The sequence below is a fragment of the Pseudopodoces humilis genome, chromosome 7 (genome assembly GCF_049639895.1).
Source record: "Pseudopodoces humilis isolate 2021_Gansu_Grassland_sample_001 chromosome 7, ASM4963989v1, whole genome shotgun sequence".
Classification (NCBI taxonomy): Eukaryota; Metazoa; Chordata; class Aves; order Passeriformes; family Paridae; genus Pseudopodoces; species Pseudopodoces humilis.
Window position 1 is genome coordinate 5,477,093 of NC_142206.1, and position 17,598 is coordinate 5,494,690.

General features: G+C 47.9%; 2 protein-coding genes across 2 annotated transcripts; both read right to left on the bottom strand.

Annotated features, from left to right (window-relative positions):
• Positions 1-1,834: 1,834 nt before the first annotated feature.
• TALDO1 (transaldolase 1) lies at positions 1,835-8,402 on the bottom strand. The gene is made up of 8 exons (XM_005529036.2): positions 8,210-8,402; positions 6,011-6,134; positions 5,498-5,605; positions 4,797-4,928; positions 4,190-4,365; positions 3,867-4,064; positions 2,593-2,738; positions 1,835-2,087 (listed from the first exon to the last, which is right to left on the bottom strand). The coding sequence occupies exons 1-8, from the start codon at positions 8,304-8,306 to the stop codon at positions 2,055-2,057; spliced, it is 1,014 nt and encodes a 337-aa protein (XP_005529093.1). The 5' UTR covers positions 8,307-8,402; the 3' UTR covers positions 1,835-2,054.
• A 1,555-nt stretch (positions 8,403-9,957) lies between these two features.
• On the bottom strand, positions 9,958-13,009 carry LOC106628481 (epidermal growth factor receptor kinase substrate 8-like protein 2). Its single transcript, XM_014257864.2, has 3 exons — positions 12,832-13,009; positions 12,287-12,419; positions 9,958-11,916 (listed from the first exon to the last, which is right to left on the bottom strand). Exons 1-3 carry the CDS (start codon positions 12,999-13,001, stop codon positions 11,845-11,847), a joined length of 375 nt encoding a protein of 124 aa, XP_014113339.2. The 5' UTR covers positions 13,002-13,009; the 3' UTR covers positions 9,958-11,844.
• Positions 13,010-17,598: the final 4,589 nt, after the last annotated feature.

Consider the following 17,598-nt stretch of genomic DNA (forward strand, 5'->3'; position numbering starts at 1 on the left):
AAGCGAGGCACAGACAGGGCCGTTGGAGAGATCCCTCCATCTGCTGAAGAGAGGGGAAGTTGAGGAGGAGTTAAGGAGTAAACACACCTTGTGTGATTGACTAAAGAGCTGCACAGGCTGAAGGTTTATGTGGTGCTTGGTTATTTTTCACCGTTTCAGAAAGGATGTGGACTTTGTGGCTTAGCCACGGATGTCAGGCACGCCACAGCATCCATCTGTGCTGCAGAGAAAGAAGCCCAGTGCTGAGGAGGAAACATCAGCTGCCACCACAGCAGGGAAGGGACCCCATGACTGAACATTTTAAGATAACTTGTTCCCCTCTTGCCCTTTCAACTCTTGAGAGGCATCTGTCAGTGAGTGGTGGAAGGCTTAACTGTTACTCAGGCACCTTTTCCTACCTCTTTATCCCCTTCCACTGCAGTATTTCATTCTCTCTTGAGCACCTTCTGCAATGCTTCAGTTTTGTTTGAGCTCCATAGTGTTTCTGACCCAGTTGTGTCTCAGCTATGTGAGGGGACAGATTCCATGCATGTGAAGGTTCTTGCCTCATGGGGAAAAAGGAGCATTTATTCCAGAGGCTCCAAGCCTCTGACCTGCCAGTTTGATATCACCAAGTCCCCAGATTCTGTGTGCCTCAATCCCTACCCTGCCCTGGTGGGTGCAGTGTGTGGTTTAGAGCACAGCAACCTGCTCCTGGCAGGGCAGTGGACTGAGATGCTCTTCAAAGTCCCCTTCCAATCCAAACCATTCTGGGAATCTCTGTTGGAATTCTCAGTTTAGTAAGAAAAATTACTTCATTTTGCATGATGAATATAGGTGAAATTGAGAAGGGATGTGCAGTGGAGGGTCCTATGGCTGTAGGGAGGGGTAGGGTCAAGCTCTTAGTGCTGGCTTGATTTTGACAGGATAAAAGGTCACCTCCCTTTGGGCAGCCACCTTCCGCCTGGTCTGCTTTCCCCCCTCACCAACAGCTGTAGGACAGAAGGTCTGGATGAGTTCCCTGGGGACTTCACCTCCCTCTGGCAGGCTGGCACTGTTCCCAGGGTAGTCTGGGAGTGCAGCACCAGCTGTCTCATGTCTGGCTGTAGCTGGCTGTCCCTTTGGCTGGAACAGCAGCTCCCAGGTTGTTCTGGATGTGCTGATGGCAGAGCTGCTGTGTCACACTGGGGCGAGGGATCAGTGGCTCCCTTGGTGTGAACACAGCACGTGTCTATCAGCACTGGAGCCACACTGCTGCCTTTTCTCCCTCTTTTTAGGTTCAGGCAACTTTGTCAGGAAACAGCAAATTGCTTCCACATATAAGCAGGGATCTCTTAGAAACATGGAATGAATCCCTGAGATTCCCTGAGACCAGCAAGTCCAGCCAAGTTCCCCCAGCACTGCCAGGGCCACCACTACCCCTGTTCCCAACTGCCACATCCACGTGCCTTTTAAATCTCTCTGGGGATGGGGACTCAGTCACTGGCCTGGGCAGCTGTGCCAGCTTTCAGTGAAAATTCATATCCAATCTAAACCTTCCCTGGCACAACTTTAGGCCATTTCCTTCTTGTCCTATCACTTGTTCTTGTCTGCTCTTCATAGAACAGGATCTATATAAACTAGTAATGTACACGTGTATTTTGACATATGTGTCCCAAAGGAGTAGTTGTGGGTTTTGTACCAAGAGGGCCTTGTGAAACCTGTGTTTGCTCTTTAAAACAACCTGAAATTAAAAACTCTTTTCTTCAATGTGTTAGGACTGGAGACTTCATTAGGAATTTCAAATAGGAATTTGAAAATTAAAGTCCTACCAGGGGTCTCCTGCAGCAGTGAATTGACCACGTTACAAGGCAAGTCGGTTTTAATTTGCATGTATTGACAAAAGTGCCACAAAATTTGAAATTCCATTTGTCCCTTTGCAAATTGATAAAAAAAAAAAAAATCATGATACAGAAATCTATCCATACACAGCATGATACTTGTACAGGTAAGACATTTGTACATCCACTGAACCTCAGGTGATCCACCTCAGCTTGAAGCACTCAGGGAAATGCTGATTATTATTTTTTCATTTTTTATTTTCCATTTTCAGTGCTGAACATTCGTTCCTAGAAAAAGAATAAACAAAGCATGGCTGGGTAAGAGTTTGGGAATGCTGCAAGGAGTTGCCAGTCTCCAAATGCCTAGATCAGGTATACTAAGTATTTCTTACCCAGAAAACACAGTTTGATGAATCCCGTGTGAAAGCCTCTCCACAATCTGACATAAGACTGACAGCAGATCTGCTCTTTCTTAGTGCCTCCAAGTACAAACATGATTTATTTCTAGCTCACTACCTGCAGATTTTGTGTCTTGTACTGCTGATGACAGCGCAGAATCAGATTTAAGGGACTTCTCACGTTGACAGTTATCCTGAGGAGCTGCCAGTCCTGCAGCCTCAAACTGCAGGTGTGGCTCACACCTGGCAGGAATTCTTGGCATGCAGTGAAGCTTACCAAGCTCACTGAATTTAGGTGGCCTATCTACATAACCTGTCCAAAGACCTGACCAGACTTGCTTAATCCTCAGCCACACCAGGCTGGCTCCAGTACACAGGAGCAGCATGATACCTACCTTTAACATCCTCTCCAGCTTAACTGCATCTGCAGCAAATCTCCTGATCCCATCAGAGAGCTTTTCCACAGCCATTTGGTCTTCGTTGTGGTGCCAGCGGAATGCCTTCTCATCCAGGTGGATTTTCTCAAGATCACACGCCTGAGCTGTGCAGGAGAAGTAGAAAAAGAAACAGACCAGGCGATCAGATTCTTACCAAATTCAGACTTCTTAAAATTCTCTTGAGTTCTGACCATTTCTAAGTGTTGGAAAAATTTTAAATTGAGTATGACTTGCTGCAGGAGCACAGTCTGGGATGTGAGACTGAAAGTGCTCCTGATCTGGCTGGAGGAGAACAAAGAGGAAAATGAAAAAGGTAGCCTAATAAATCAGTTTATCTTAACACAGTGTTTGTGTGTGTCATTATCTTGTACCTGCTGCTGAATGGCACAGCACTTCCAGGCCTATTTTAAGGAATTGTGCAACCACCCCGCAGCAGTGAGACATTCTAAGCAAATATTCTGAACAATCAGGGCTTTGATTATTTGGCAAAAACTAACAAAAGCTCGCTTGATAGCAGGCTCCCAGGCCAGCAACAGCCTGTGGGCAGCAACCCATGGCTACAGCTGTGCACAAAACTGCTTTCTGAGATGTCAAATAGCATTTTAATGAGGCTGCAGAAAAGGGAGAGTATCACAGAATCCTTAAATAATTTGGGTGGAGAGGAACCTAAAAGCCCATTCAGTTTCACTCCCTGGCCACAGGCAGGGACACCTTCCACTATCCCAGATTTCTCCAAACCCTATCCAACCTGACCTTGAAGTAGTGTAATGGGAACAAGGAGTCCAAACCATTATGGCACAGTGTCACCAGATCAAATCACTCGGTCTTGTCTGATTTGTTCCTGATTTCTGGAGGGAAAACACCTCTTGGCATGTCTAGAGATTAAGATGAAACCAAGTTTGGCATCTTTGCTACTGTTCAGTAAAATTTCATCCCGAGCATGTGCAGATTAACTTTCCTCTTCTCTCTCTGTGCTATGGGGAGAGGTGCATAGTATGGAAGCACTACATATCCAAACCATTGCAATCCAGTTGGTGCTCAGTGTCAGCAATTGTAGCAGTGATATTGCACTGAGGCTACAGCCTTTCCTTCTGAGGCTACAATAATTCCTCTAGGAAATTTGTTTTATCCCTAAAGCGGGATGGCTGCAAGCACCACAGCATTGACCAGAACCCCAGACTCAATATTGCAGAAGTAAGGAAGACTGAATAAACCCTCAGGAGTGGACTCACCCTCTTTGACACTGAGTGTGGGAGTTAACTTGATGTGCTCTTTGCTGAGCTCTGCCAGGAGCTTGGGTGAAATGGTGAGATAGTCACAGCCCGTGAGCGCTTTGATCTGGCCTGTGTTGCGAAATGAGGCGCCCATCACGATGGTTTTGTAGCCAAACTTTTTGTAGTAGTTATAGATCTTGGTGACACTCTTGACTCCTACAAGTAGAAACCAGAAACTTTATTGTAAGTGATTATTTAGAACATGCCCAAAACTGGCATTTTGCCTTAATAGTATTTTTACAAGTAAACTGAATGAGCAGCTGTGTTAAATCTGTGCTCACCTGGATCCTCTGAAGGCTCATAGGTTTTCTTGTCTCCATTTGCAACATACCAGTCCAGGATCCGTCCCACGAACGGGGAAATCAGAGTAACTCCAGCTTCAGCACAGGCAACAGCCTGGGCAAAGGAGAACAGCAAGGTCATGTTGCAGTGAATCCCATACTCGGCCTCCAGAACCCTGCAGACACAGGCTGGCTTAGAACAGCACTTTGCTCACCTACGGAATTCATATTCAGGAATGAGCAGCTAAGTTCAAACTATGGAATTCCTCGAGTTAATTTAGGAATGGGGCGCACTCAGTAAGCTTTAAAGTTGTCAGCTAACAGCAAATGTTTTGTGCTGTCAAACTCTGCTTTATTAATGCTGTTCCTCTGGCCAAATGCAGCCAGCTTAGTGGGGTATTGCAGGAAACTGTAGCCTTGCCCTTGTATGAAGAAACTTTCCCTATTTCAACAGCAAGCTGTGGCAGAGCACCTTCTGTGCTCGTGACAGACTTCCTCATGCCGTGCTTTCAGCACTGCTGTTTATTCAGTGAAGAATGTGATGTCAGTGCCTGTGGACAGGCAGGAGCATGCCATGAATCAGCACACCAGGCACACACAGCCTTACCTGCCAGCCTGGATTCCTTCCCATGTTGAAGAGAGCTTGATGAGAATCCGATCTTTACCAACTCCTACTTCCTTGTAGAGGTCGATGAGGCGCCTGGCCCTTTGAATCATTCCTTCCTTATCAAAAGACAACCTTTGAGGCAAGAGCAGGACTGTTTAAAATTAGTTTACTTTTGCTTTTAAAATTCTCTTCCCCAGGGCCCCATGGAAAAACATTGTCTTGTTTTATCAGCATTTACGTGCCAACAGCAGGTTTGTGTTCTCAGATCCCTCCTAGACTGTCAGCCCTTCAAGAAGGAAGCTTCTTATAATTAATTCAGAAGCTGAGTGTTAACAAAAATTGGCACTGAGCAAGTTAACAACCAAGTCCTGTGTGAGTCTTGGAAAAAACTGTTCAAACACATCTCTTACTAAATTGAACAGCTATTATCACATAGAAGAGCGTGAGCAAAAATATGACTGGAAGTGTGAGGTTTCCCTTGCTTGAGCAGCAACAGGAGTATTATGAAAATCCAAGGTCAGTGCTACTTGTTTTTGTTACAGAGTTCTAGTCAAACTAAGGGAAATCCACACTCTTAAATATTAATAATATAAGTCCTGCTAGTCTTCTAGGGGAGAAAGATTTTTTTTTTCCTCCAACTTACACGAGGTCACTTTTTGTAGTTACAAATATCCAGGGTAACCAGAGGAAAAAGAACCAACCTAGCATCTACTTCTGTGGACACACGGCCAGGTATCCTCTTCAGGATTTCAGCTCCAAATAATACAAAAAGTTTGTCAGAAGCATTTTTGATCTGCTCCTCTTCAGACCTGAAAACCACAAAGAGCAAAAGTATTTATGGGGGTAAAAAAAAAGGTGAGTTTTCACTTTGCTGTGGATTTGAAGATCAAATTTCACAGCCCATTTAACATTAAATTCCAGAGTTCAAATGAGCCACTTATGTCCTGCCAGCAAGCTTAGCCTTCGGACACTCCTCCCTGCAGTGCTGTTGTTTTCCTGAGCAAGGAGGGGCAGATGTGAGCTGGGAAATGGGGATGCACTTCTTAAAAGCACATCTGGAATGGGGTTAAGGAATTTTTCTCTTGAGTGTTGAGGCCTTTTGGGGCAGGAGACAAACCCACAATTACATGATGGGGAAACCCCAGTATGTTGCTTGTGAATAAATAAGGCACTTTAAATATAGGTCTGCTGAGATTAAACCCCTCTTTACTTACCCACCAAGCTTCTTCCCGTAGGCAACAGCATCATCCACAAGCTTCTGGTATGCCGGCATCTGAGCAGCAGCAAGGATCAGGGAGGGGTTTGTGGTGGCATCCAGGGGCTTGTACTCATCTATGGCTATGGAAAGAAAACCAGCCTGTTTGAAACAGCCAGCCAGCCTGAGAAATCACAAGGATTTTGCTCAACCAGGTGAGAATGTTAATACTTGTTAATGACAGAGCACATTAGCACCGAGTGGTGTTTAAACGGTGCCTGAAGGCTGGTTTGTGCCAGAGCACAGAACTACTGGGCTGCAGTCACAACATATAGCAAACTTTAAAGTTTATAAACTACAGAAATTGCCCAAAAGTATAAATCTGTAGAAGTGATGGATGGAGAGAAGTAGTACTAATTTCCAAACTTCATCCCAACCAGCATAGCTGAGCTCCAGGAATCACAGAAGGGAATAAAGAACAGGGGACCTTCCCTTCAAGCAGTCAGAAATTCAGGCTTTTGTTTGTGTCCAACTGATGGAGCCTGGACAGTGAGGCTCCTGCACCTTTTCTTAGTGCTTTTAAACCTTTTCTAAACCGTTGCAGTTTCTCAGTATCTGCTCTTCTCACTTCCTTGTCCTACCAGGAAGACACTTGACCATTGGTCTTATCCTAAGCCCTGGACTATGCCTGTTCCAGGTGTGATGCCAGGTTTTGCTCCAGCAGTCTGTGGCATACATTGTCTGGCTGTAATCACAGCCTGGCACCAGGGCAAATAGAGCAGAGTCTCTGCAGGCCACTCAGCAGTTTCAACAATGCAGTTAAAACGTTAAAAAAAAAAAAAATCCAAAATCTGTGTTACCAGCCCCTTCTCCTCAGCATTTCTGCACAGCGATGAAACCTCAAGTGAGAGAGAACAACTGTACTAAAAATAAGCCTTGTTTTTCAATAGATCCCTCCCAGACAATGATCAGGATCTTGGAGAGAGGTCTACTCCATACACACAGGTCCTTCAGAACTTCAGCAGTGGGTACTGCTTAAAGCAGAGCAGCACATCAGTGAAACTCTGTTCTGTACTGACACCTACAAACACCACTGGGAACCAGCAGCAGCAGCAACCACCTTCACCTCCACCAGTGTTTAACCTGTCAGGAGTGAGCCAGGTAAGGCTCTTGCCTTGTTAGGACTCTAAGAATAACCCCCAGGTGATAAGAGCAGCCCAGAAAACAACTTGGGGATGTCCTGAGCAGGGCCAGGAGCTGGACTCGATGATCCCTGTGGGATATTCTACAATCCTTACTGCTGCCTGCACACAAACACCACCTTGGCCATCCTGGAGGTTTGTTTTTTTCCTGTGTCTGAGCCGTTGCCACCCCTTTGCTCTCTTCACCTTAAGTTTAGTACTCTTAAGACATTTGACAGTGGCCATTTAGGATTGCTTACTGTTACACCATCAGGATTAGGCAAGCAATGGAGGGATTACTGCAGGCCTGGGTGAGGAAAGGACAGGATAGGATAGGATTCAAGTTCTGCTCTACACAGCCCAGAGACACCCAGGGAGGGAATTCTTGGCTCTGATGGACAGAGCAGGCTCCCTGTCCATGCTGGACCAGGCAGTGACAGCTTGGGAACAAGTGGCTTTTTAACGAAGGCCACCTCCCTTTCGCAGAAAGGAGTGTGCTGGCTCATTCTCAGGAGATAAGGGAAACAAAACCACTCTGGCATTATTTTTACAGAATCCTGTAATGACTGGGTTGGAAGCTACTTTTAAAATCGTCCAGTTCCACTCCCTACCACGGGCAGTGACACCCTCCATTGGACCGGGTTGCCTTGTCTTGAGTTTGGAAAAAACCCGAATAAGTCCCAGACCTAGACAGGTCACTGGAAGAAAACCCGAATTCATTAGCACAGCAGAGCCTGGCACTTCTTCCTGCCAGCACGCAGAGCTGAACGTGGTGGTCAGGGCACACTCGAGGGAGGACAAACTGGGAGATCACGGCAGGGTCTGGAAAACGTCCTGCCTGGGCGGGATCTGCCCTGGCATGGGGACCAAGGCGCCGCCACCGAGCGCCTTCCTCCGCCCCCCCTGCGCCCGCAGGGTGGTTCGCTCCCCCCAGCGCGCGCCCCCTCGGCCGGGCGCGCCCACTCTCCGTGAAGGGGGGCGGGAGAGGGGGCTAAGGAGAAGGTGCGATGACAGGATCCCCTCGCGCCGCCTCTCACCGTTGAAGTCCCCGGTGTCGGCCACCACCGTGGTGTGGTGCTTGAGCTGGTCCAGCGCCGACTCCATCTTCTGCCGCTTCACGGGGGACACCGACATGTCCGCGGCTGTGGGGGCTCGCGCGCCTATAAGGGACAGTGCGTGCCCGGAGGGGACCGACCTGCGCGCGCACCCGCGGCCCGCGCGCTCCCGCCGCCAATCCCAGCCCGGCTGGGAGGCAGCGGCCAATCAGCAGCGCGGACACAAGACGGACGCGGCCGGGAGGAGCAGAGGCGGGGCAGCGGGAGAGAGAAAGATTCTGATTGGCTGGTTCGTGGGCCTGGCGGTCAGGGCGGGTGGTCGCCTTGGCAATCCTGGCGCTGCCGCTGTCACCAGCGGAGCGTGTCCGGGGGTCTCTGCATCCCCCGGCCCCGGCATCTCCGGTCCCCAGGACCCCCCGGGGGTCTTCCCCACGGCCGGCACGGCGCCCGACCCACCCCCAAGCCACCCGTCCCTCATGGCCGCGCGAGGCCCGGGCGCCGCCGGTGCCGCAAGATGGCGGCGGGCAGGCCCTGAGCGGGGCGGCCGTGAGGGAAGGCTCGGAGCCGCGCCGGTGCTGCCCCGCTGCAGAGCTCAGCGCTCTGGGCTCCCTCCTCTGCCCCAAAGTTCGAAACGGCGTGTCGGCCACAGCTCCAGCCGCTGAGAGAGCCCCCGACCCAGCACGGCCGGTGTTTTGGGCTCTTGGTTTGCCTAAACTTCATTTAGGTTGTAGAGGAGGTGGTCTTGTTAGCGTGGTTGTTCACCTGAGACAGATGGCCGGCCCTTGGCTGGAAGTGTCGGAGAATCTGTCCCTTGGCTGTGTCATGGGGTTTTGCTGTTCCCTCTCTGTATTGTTCCACTTGAGACAGCTGCCACAGAAGTTCCTCTTCCTGATAGGCAAGAATGTGCTTTTTGTACCTTTTCATCCTTTGCCCAGCCCAAGAAAGGATAATGCAAAGAAGCTTTAGGTTTAAGTCCCATTTCATTTCTGACTGTGTAGGAAACAGGTTCGTACTGTCTCTGGTTTCTTTGCCAAGGAATAGGGGAGCCTCTCTTGTGAGTCATGGAATCACAGATTCCCAGGTTGGGTTGGAAGGGACTTTAAAGACCATCCAGTTCCATCCCCTGCCACGGACAGGGACACCTTCCACTAGACCAGACAAGGAATTCAGCTCACAGCTTTTCTGGTACTTAATTCTTATCACATGTGAGATTTTCACCTCTGTTTTTAAAACACAGCTATCCAGGCTATAACATCCTTCCTGTTGAATGTCAGTCCCCAGACCCAAAAGGAAACATGTGGTTTCAGACATTTTGCTGAGTTTCTGAGACTCTCAGTGGCAAACCATTATGAAAACCCAGTGAAAGAGACGGAGATGGATTTATAAGTATAACTTAACTATTTTAATAACTCTTGTACAGTGCATGGTTATATCATTGTCTCCTTTGCTCAGTTACATCAATGTACAGTACTTTATAGCAGTGTCTGCAGGCAGTATAAACAGAACAGATGCACAGCTCAGTCACATGGAAATTTGTAAAAGTGACCTCTGCAATAAGGTCTGCTGAGATATCTGTTTTAGGAAATGCTCCTGTGGCTCCCAGCTTTACAGAACCGTTGTGTACACTCCTGTTGAAATCCCAGATAAATGTAATTCCCTGTGATTTTCTTTCCTCTATGCCCCAGGACTAGAAGGTGGTGTGTTTCCTAGCTCAATGTTTCTTTTTATTTTCATTTTAGAAACTTTTTTTGCCTCCTGTGCTTGCCATCCTGCTTCTTTTCTCCACCCTAATCCAGAGCCAGGGCTTCTCAAGAGGATTGTCCTCTTCATCCCTCCCTGACAAGGTGAGTGCCAGTCTCAGATCCCAGCAGGGCTGTGACTAAACCCAGGATCCTCCTCCCCTGCCTGCACCCTAATTCTGCTGGTGCCAGCAGTGCTCTCTTTCAAATGAAGAAAGCAGATTATCCATTGGAGACACTTAAGAATAAAGCCAGAACTGAGGTGCACTGGTGTTCTCAGATTTAGACACAAGTTCCCCAGGTGCTGTGCTGTTTTAAAGCTTTTTCCATTAAATGTGCAAGGACAGACACAAATTTGGGCAAAGACTCAGCTCATGCTGAGGGAGAAAACCCAACTGTCACTGGGCTGTGGGCAGCTCTGGAGCTGTGTTTGCTCACTGCTTTGCAATCAGGTTGTCTGTCAGTTAAATAGAGATAGAAATGCAATGTGCCAGACTTGCTGTGGACAGGAACTACGCTGCTTGCTTGAGTTTTGAGACTGTGAGTAAATTTTGGAAGCGTAATCACTAATTCTGCCTCTAGGGAGAGAGATTTTCCTCACCCCTATTTACAGATTGTTATATACAAATGCACATAACTTTATGAAGGAAAACAGGAAGTCAAGAGCAACATCCTGTGCTAAGTTAGATTATTTTTTTTTTCTTGTGCCCATTTATTTGGAGTTAAAGGTGCCTTTCCCAGTATCCTTTGGGATTTCAGCTATTTGAGAATCATTTCAGCTGACTTTTTGCAGTGAAAACGTGAAGGTGGGGGATGAGTGACCCCCAGGAAGGGCTGTGGTGTGCCTGGGTTGGGAGCAAATGGTCAGGGCTTATCGTGTCCTGGTTTGAGGCCGGGTTTGGCAACACCACAACATTCCAGTGCAGGATCAGTGCCCCAGGGAAGGGCTGCACAGCTGCCCTGAGCCCCTGCCTCTGCATCAGCAGCGGTGGGCAGGTGGAACTCACCTATTTCCACATTCAGATCCCTTTGTCTGTCACTCCTGCTCGTTTCTAGGCACTGAGAGCTCATTTCAGCTGTTCAGAGGCGGCACTAATTGGTCCAGGGATTTAAGGAAGCAGCCAGACTTTGGGAATGTGTGTTGCCATTCTAGCCTTGTCCAATGAGGGGGCACAGGAGGTCAGGAGGAGGACAGGGAGTTGTCACCAGGCCTGGGCTCGTGGGCAGCAGGGGACACCTGCACTGAGGAGGAAATGGAAATGGGGCTGCCTTAGGTTGCCCAGGGAGGTCATGACTCCCCATCCCTGGAAGTGTCCAAGGCCAGGCTGGACAGGATTTGGAACAACCTGGGCTTGTGGAAGGCATCCCTGCCCACAGCAGGGGGGTGGAACAGGATGAGCTTTAATGTCCTTTCCTTAAACCCAAACCACTGCAGGGTTCCAAAGCCTCATTCCCGTGGGGCAGGCTCCAGGCCTTGAGGCTGGCCTCTCCTGTGCTGCATGCCACACCTGCTCTGCCAGCGAGGGGGTTGGAGCAGGGACAGCCCTCGGAGAAAAGCTCTGGGGGTCTTTGTTTGAATCCAGCCCTTGTCTACATCCAGCCCCGTGTGAATCCTGCTCTGATTGCATGCACGGAAAATTTCAGTATAAAATATATAGTTATAAAAAAAATACTTCATGCAAAATTAAAACACCTTTCCCAGTGGGACATGGTCTTATTGTCAACCCTTCCCAACAGTGTTCAAGGAATTGTCACTCTGATGGCAGCTGGACCCCAAGGGGAGCTCTGCTGCCTCCGGCCTGGGCCGGGAATCATTGCTTTCATTCCCTTTTTTTCTGCACTACTTAGGGCTAAGAGCTGAAATAAAGCAGAGAGACTTTAATTAGCAGAATCAATCATTTCCTGGCGGTGCTTCATGATTTCTTGGAGCTCTGACTCTCCTCTGCTTTTCTGGAATGGAAACAAAACAGGAAGTTTGGATTTGAACTTCAAGCTGTAGTTAAATTACAATATTTAATGAATGCTGCAGGAGTAGAGCTAGTTGCAGAGGGATAGCTGGTATCAGTAAAAGGCAGATGAATTAGTGGACACAGGGGATCTTATGGATTTGGGGCCATTTTGCTTAAAAGACACTTCAGAATTTTTAGGTGTGTTTTATTGCTGGTGTGGGTTTTGGTTGTGTTGGGTTTTGTTCATTTTTTTCCAGCTGTATTTCTTAAAATGGCTGTTTCATGAACTGTCTGACACTGCTGGTGTCCATTCACCCCCACAGCCCCCACAGCCCCCCATTCCAGCAGGAGTTATCCAAAAGAGCACTTACCTCCAGCTGGTTTTTCTCCACCGTGATCTTGCTGTACACTCTGTTTCCCTCATCACCACACACCTTCTTCAGCTCCTCTCTGTTGAGGGAGAAGAGCTGAGCTCCGGTGAGGATGCCCAGGTGTTCCACGGTCCTGGGGAGACACAAAGTGGGGAGATGATGGTTGTGCTGCACGTGGCCTTGTGCCAGAGGTGAGGAATGGAGGGAGGAGGGAGATGGGAGGCTGGGAGCTGCACTGGGACCATATCACAGGGCCTGGGGCTGTGCCAGGGTGCCAGCTGTGATTCCAGTGGCATGTCAGGCTGTGGGTTTAATTCCTTAATTATTTTTCTCCAATAAAATGTTTATAAAAGAGAAAGGGAGTGAGTTTGGGGTCTGAACATCCTGGTTATAAAGGCTGGGTTGAATAGGGTTGAAAACTAATTTGCAACACAGGCTCTGTGTAAATCCAAGTGACTTGTCCCAGGTGAGATGGTGCCAGCGGCCTCCCCTGCTCTTCTCCAGGGAAGGACGAGCATTTCTCGAGGCAATAGGGCAAATCTTACTCTTTGCTGAACGACTTGGCCTCCAGCCAGGCTTTGACTTCTTCAATGCTGGATTCAAAGGTGAGGGGTACAAAAACTTGCTGAGGCTTTTCCACTTTGAAATTCCTGTGGGGAGGCTGAATTTTATTGTTTGTGATCTTCTTTAGCAGCTCGTCATTCAGCTCATCCATTTGGTGAATAAGTTCTGTAGAAACAAATAGGGAATGAAATCAAGTCTTCAGTCACAAATCCCATGAAATGTGTTTGTAGAGAAACTGTAAGGAAAATGGGAATCTGGCTCAGCATTTTTATTAGCTTTGTTAATACAGACCAGGAAAGTGCTTACTTACGTATTTTAGTTTTAAAGAACAAGCTTAAGCGCTCTGTTGGAGCAATAGGGTGAGCAATGACATTTGGACCTTCAGAATACCATCAGGAACAAATGTGTACAGGGAGATCACTGTGGTTTTGGAGGCTGGAGGGCCCTGGAGGATCTCCCCTTTCCCCCCAAACCAAGAGTCTCCCTTCAGCTTTTGAAACCTCACTTTCTCTTTGGGAGAAACTGGGATATCTGCAGTTCTTCTGCAGGATGAAGGAGAGGAGGGATCACAAAATCCCAGCCGAGGGATCTAAAAAACTGCTTTATGGTTTCTTGCAGCATGACTGGGGAGAGAACCTCACTTTCACCTGTTTTGTGAACAAATTTACAGTGGGACAAGTTGTTTCTCATGTTTCTAACTCATCCTATTCCTGTTGCTCCATTCAAAGGACATAAAACCCCTCAACACCCACCAGCTCCTGCTCAGGTGTGCTCAGGGGTCTAAACCTGATCTGACACTCTTTGCTCCCAGAAATGCTCTCAAGTGGTGGCAAGGCACAGGGTCCTGTTCCCTGAGGGCTGGTGTTGGGGTTTTGCTTCTGTTTGTCATCTTCTGGGTTTGAATTATTTAGTTCCCTTTGGGCTGGTGAAATAAGGGAACTGCCCTGCAGACTTCACAGCAAGAGAGGAAAATCCCAGCCCCTGTGAGGCAGCAGAGGTCAGGGGGATGGACTCTGTGTTTCTGAGAACCACGTTCCCATTTTCCGTTGCCCTTGTGTTGCCATTTATTTTCCTTCCATCACCCCTTGGCTGTTTCCTGATATGGAAGGACAGATCTGTGAGAATCTACAATTGAGAGCTGGGATTGAGACCTTTTCAGTCCTCTCAGCTACTTCTAGTCAGTAATTTGCTGGTCCCAGAGCTCCAGGCTTTGCTCTACAGCAGAACAGAAGTGTCAGGAAGCACAAACTGGGAGTGAGAAACACACTCATGATGAGATGAGCTTGAAGGTCCCTTCCAGCCCAGGCCATCCTGTGATTCTATGAAAACTCCAGTGACACTTCAGCCAGTGTCACTTGCCCCATGAAACTCCTGAGGACTGTGGAGAATAACTCGGTGTTATGAGCGGAGTCATACCCAGCAGGGGATGAGCAGGGCACAACAGGGAGTTGTTGTCCTCCCTCCTCACTGTGGTTAAGATGGGACCGATGTGTTTGAGCTGAGGAAGTGACACAGCACAGCACAGGCAGCCTGTTCCAGCTTTGGATTGGAGCAAAGCTCCGTGTCACTGCTCAGACACCAGCAGGGAAAATGGAGCTGGTGCTTGCTGGTATCCTGAGCTCTCTCCTGCCCCTGGGAAGGGAACACACCTTTTCCCAGCAGTGGTCACGTACCTCCAGGATTTCATCCTTCAGCACCGAGAGCTCGTTGGTGTTTCGCGCGGTGAAATCGTAGTGGATTTTGGCAAATGTCCTGGGCACAGCCACTCCCTGGGCCTCGAAATTCCTGCAGGAGAGAAAAGCTGGAGTTTTAGAGGAGGCCTATCTGATAACAGGGGCAATGTGGGTTCACTGGTGGGACAGGAGTGGTGGTGGCTGGAAATTTGCATGTGGAGGGGCAGGGTCCCTCAGTTCCTCTTTTGAGGAAGATTTTCAGCCCTTGTTTCAGTGAAATCTCTTTGGTCTGGGAACAAGAAGGCAAACTAAAGCTGTTGGGCTTTGATATGGGGCCTTCCTGGGGAGCTGTGAGGCAACCCCTGGAAGGGTGGAAGGAAATGCTGCTTTAGGGCCTGGAGGGGGCTGACACAGCAGGACCCAAAGGCTCCAATTGCAGCCCCCAGGAAAGATGAGATGTGAAACCCTCCCTGTCCTGCCCAGTGGAAACAACTGCCCCAAATGCCAGAGCAGGGAGGAACTGGGGCAAAAGGAATTGAAAATCCAAACGGGCAGAAACCACTGGAAATCTGTGGGGTTTTCATCAGGCAATGCTGAGCTGCTGGCACAGAATTCTGCTGGTTCCTGGGAAAAGTGAGTTTGGATGTTTCTATTCTAAGATATATTTGGGCACAGGGGAAGAGAAATGCATTCATGTGTTAGCTTGGGACACCAGAATATACGGTTTTCAGAGTTGAATTGGCTTTTTGTTTGAAGAGAGACAAAATGAATATGGTAGATTGTTGAAAATGGTGAAAAAGTGGAATGAAAGGTTCTTTTTGACCCAAACTGAAAAGTTTTGCTTTGTTTTGTTTTGTTTTGTGTTGCCTGGCTTAGAGCAATTTAGCAGATCTCATCTTTTTCTTCTCCAGCTGAGTGAAGTGTTACCTTTTTAATCCAAAAAATGTTTGCTGTATGAAAAAAGTCTTGCCTTGTGAAAGGACAGGTAGGAACAATTTTAATGCACTTCCCATGGATCTTTTTGCTTATGAAATGTAACCTGCACAGATACCTGATGCCATATTCACAGGGGCTCAGGTTCTGCTTCAGTTTAGGTCAAGTTGTTGTAACTCAGGGCAATCAGTACTTTCAGCACTGCCAGCAACTCTTTTTTTCCCTTTCTGATCTACTGGGTTTGGCCAGTGGTTTGAAATCCATATACTGGGGAAGCTCAGTTCTTTGTGAAGCTGTAAAACCTGGCACTGGAAAATGAGCACATTATGCTTAGTTTAAATTCATTTTCCTGCCCTCATTAGCTGTGTTAGGTGGCCAGAAGAAGGTTGAAACCACTGATTTAGTGCTGGATACCACGGCAGTGGTTACAGGGTTGTCTTTAGCTCACGTGTTTGGGACAGCTCCTGGTCTGGTTATACCGCTTTGGAACATTTCAGTTGTAATTCCACAGTGCGGGAGAGCTTGGAGGAGTTAGACTGAATCCAGCAAGCCAGGGAGGGAGTGCTGCGTTTGCCCAGCAGTGCCCTGAAGGCAGGGAGAGGGAGGAAATCCCTGTTTAGGTTGGAATTCCTTCTTTTGTGGCATTCCAGAAGGTAACTGAGTCAGGAGGGAGGAGTTTGAGGCTGTGTGTGCTTTGTGTGCACCTGGACTGTGCAAAGGGACCTGAGTTGAAGGTTGTGCTCCTGCTGGGGTTTTCAGGACACTTCTCTGTAGCCAAGAGCCGAAGTGTAAATAACTGTGGTACTGAGGGGTGGCTGTTTGTGCTAAGACGTGGTCTCCTGGCTGGAAAACTTGTTCAGATTACTCTGAAAAGAGCAGGAGCACAGCAGGAAAAATGTCTGTCCTAGGGCTGTCATCCTGGCAAATTAACAATGCACTTGCAATTTTTTTTTCTAATGTGTTATCCATAAGGAAAACTTGCTGTTGAGGGTGTGCAAGGCAGGTAAACCAGGTGCAACACCTATCCCGGGAGAAGGGAGATCCTTCTCTCCTCTCCTGTGGGCTGTGGTTACACTGCTGCTGTCTGGGGAGATGCCACCTTGGTAAAAGGCACCTGATAATTTCTGTTCCAGGATTCCATCCTGCTATTTATGGTTTGTCTGTGCTGAGACAGGTGGAAATGTTTTCCTACGTGTGTTATCTGCCAGTCATTAAAAAACAGACTGCAGTCTTCTCATGTAAAATAAATTCTCCTTATTTTTCCCAGCCTCACTGAGAAAACTGGAATTGGAGAAGAGAAATGATCCTAATTCTTTCCCTGCTCCACACTGCATCTGTACCACTTGATGTTCCTACCAGGACCAGTGATGGGGTGAATGAGAAAAATAAGTTATTTTGCTGATATAATTGGATTTAAGGTATTTTGCTGTGGATTTGAACTCTTGTAGTAAAGTTTATGAATCTTTTAGATTAGAACAGAAAGCCATGGAAAAACAATGTGGCTTGAAGGTTTTTTCCCAGACTAGAGCTAGTGACAGAAAAGTGGATGGTCAACTGAAAACTTGACTCAAATCCCTGAAAAGTGATGTGTCAAATCATGGCAGAGGGCTCATGTGGAATTTGGGAAGAGTTTGGTGGCATTTGGAGATGTGACAATTTCAAGGTGTGAGCTCATGTAAACAAGGAAGAAGATGGAGCCTCTGAACTAAAGGTACTTTGATGAAGGTTTTGTTCCATGGAGTGACTGGTGATGGAAAATGAGAGTTGGAGTTGTTAAAAGGTGAAGAGCCATCTTTCCCTTGGAAAAAAACCTGAGGCAAAGGGGTGGCCTGGTTGGTTCTGGGTTTGGAAGTGAACTTTCCAAGACTTCTGAAGAAAGGGGAGAGTTTTTCCCCATTTTCTAGAATTCTGTCTCATCAAGAAGAGTTGTCTGAACCCGGTTCCCAGTTCCCTAGGGAAGAGGTGTCCAGGACTGGAATATATTGTTTTATTCAGCCTCTCCTCAGTGGGTTTGCCTTCGGTTGTGTCTAAAGCCAAGGAGGAGCTTCTGTTTCCAGGCAAACAAAGCTCATTCCTCAGCTGAAATGTTTTCCAGCAGCACTGGGAGCTCAGGCTGCTCTTCCCTGGCCCTGTGTTTCCAAC

Excerpts from the sequence above, each read along its gene's own strand:
- TALDO1 (XM_005529036.2), bottom strand. The coding sequence starts at position 8,306 with ATGTCGGTGTCCCCCGTGAAGCGGCAGAAGATGGAGTCGGCGCTGGAC. Across the intron at positions 5,606-6,010 it reads TACGGGAAGAAGCTTGGTGG|GTCTGAAGAGGAGCAGATCA; the intron begins GTAAGTAAAGAG and ends TGTGGTTTTCAG. Across the intron at positions 2,739-3,866 it reads CACACTCAGTGTCAAAGAGG|CTCAGGCGTGTGATCTTGAG; the intron begins GTGAGTCCACTC and ends TCTCCTGCACAG.
- LOC106628481 (XM_014257864.2), bottom strand. The coding sequence starts at position 13,001 with ATGGATGAGCTGAATGACGAGCTGCTAAAGAAGATCACAAACAATAAA. Across the intron at positions 12,420-12,831 it reads GCCAAGTCGTTCAGCAAAGA|GACCGTGGAACACCTGGGCA; the intron begins GTAAGATTTGCC and ends GTGTCTCCCCAG. Across the intron at positions 11,917-12,286 it reads TGGAGAAAAACCAGCTGGAG|AAAAGCAGAGGAGAGTCAGA; the intron begins GTAAGTGCTCTT and ends TTTCCATTCCAG.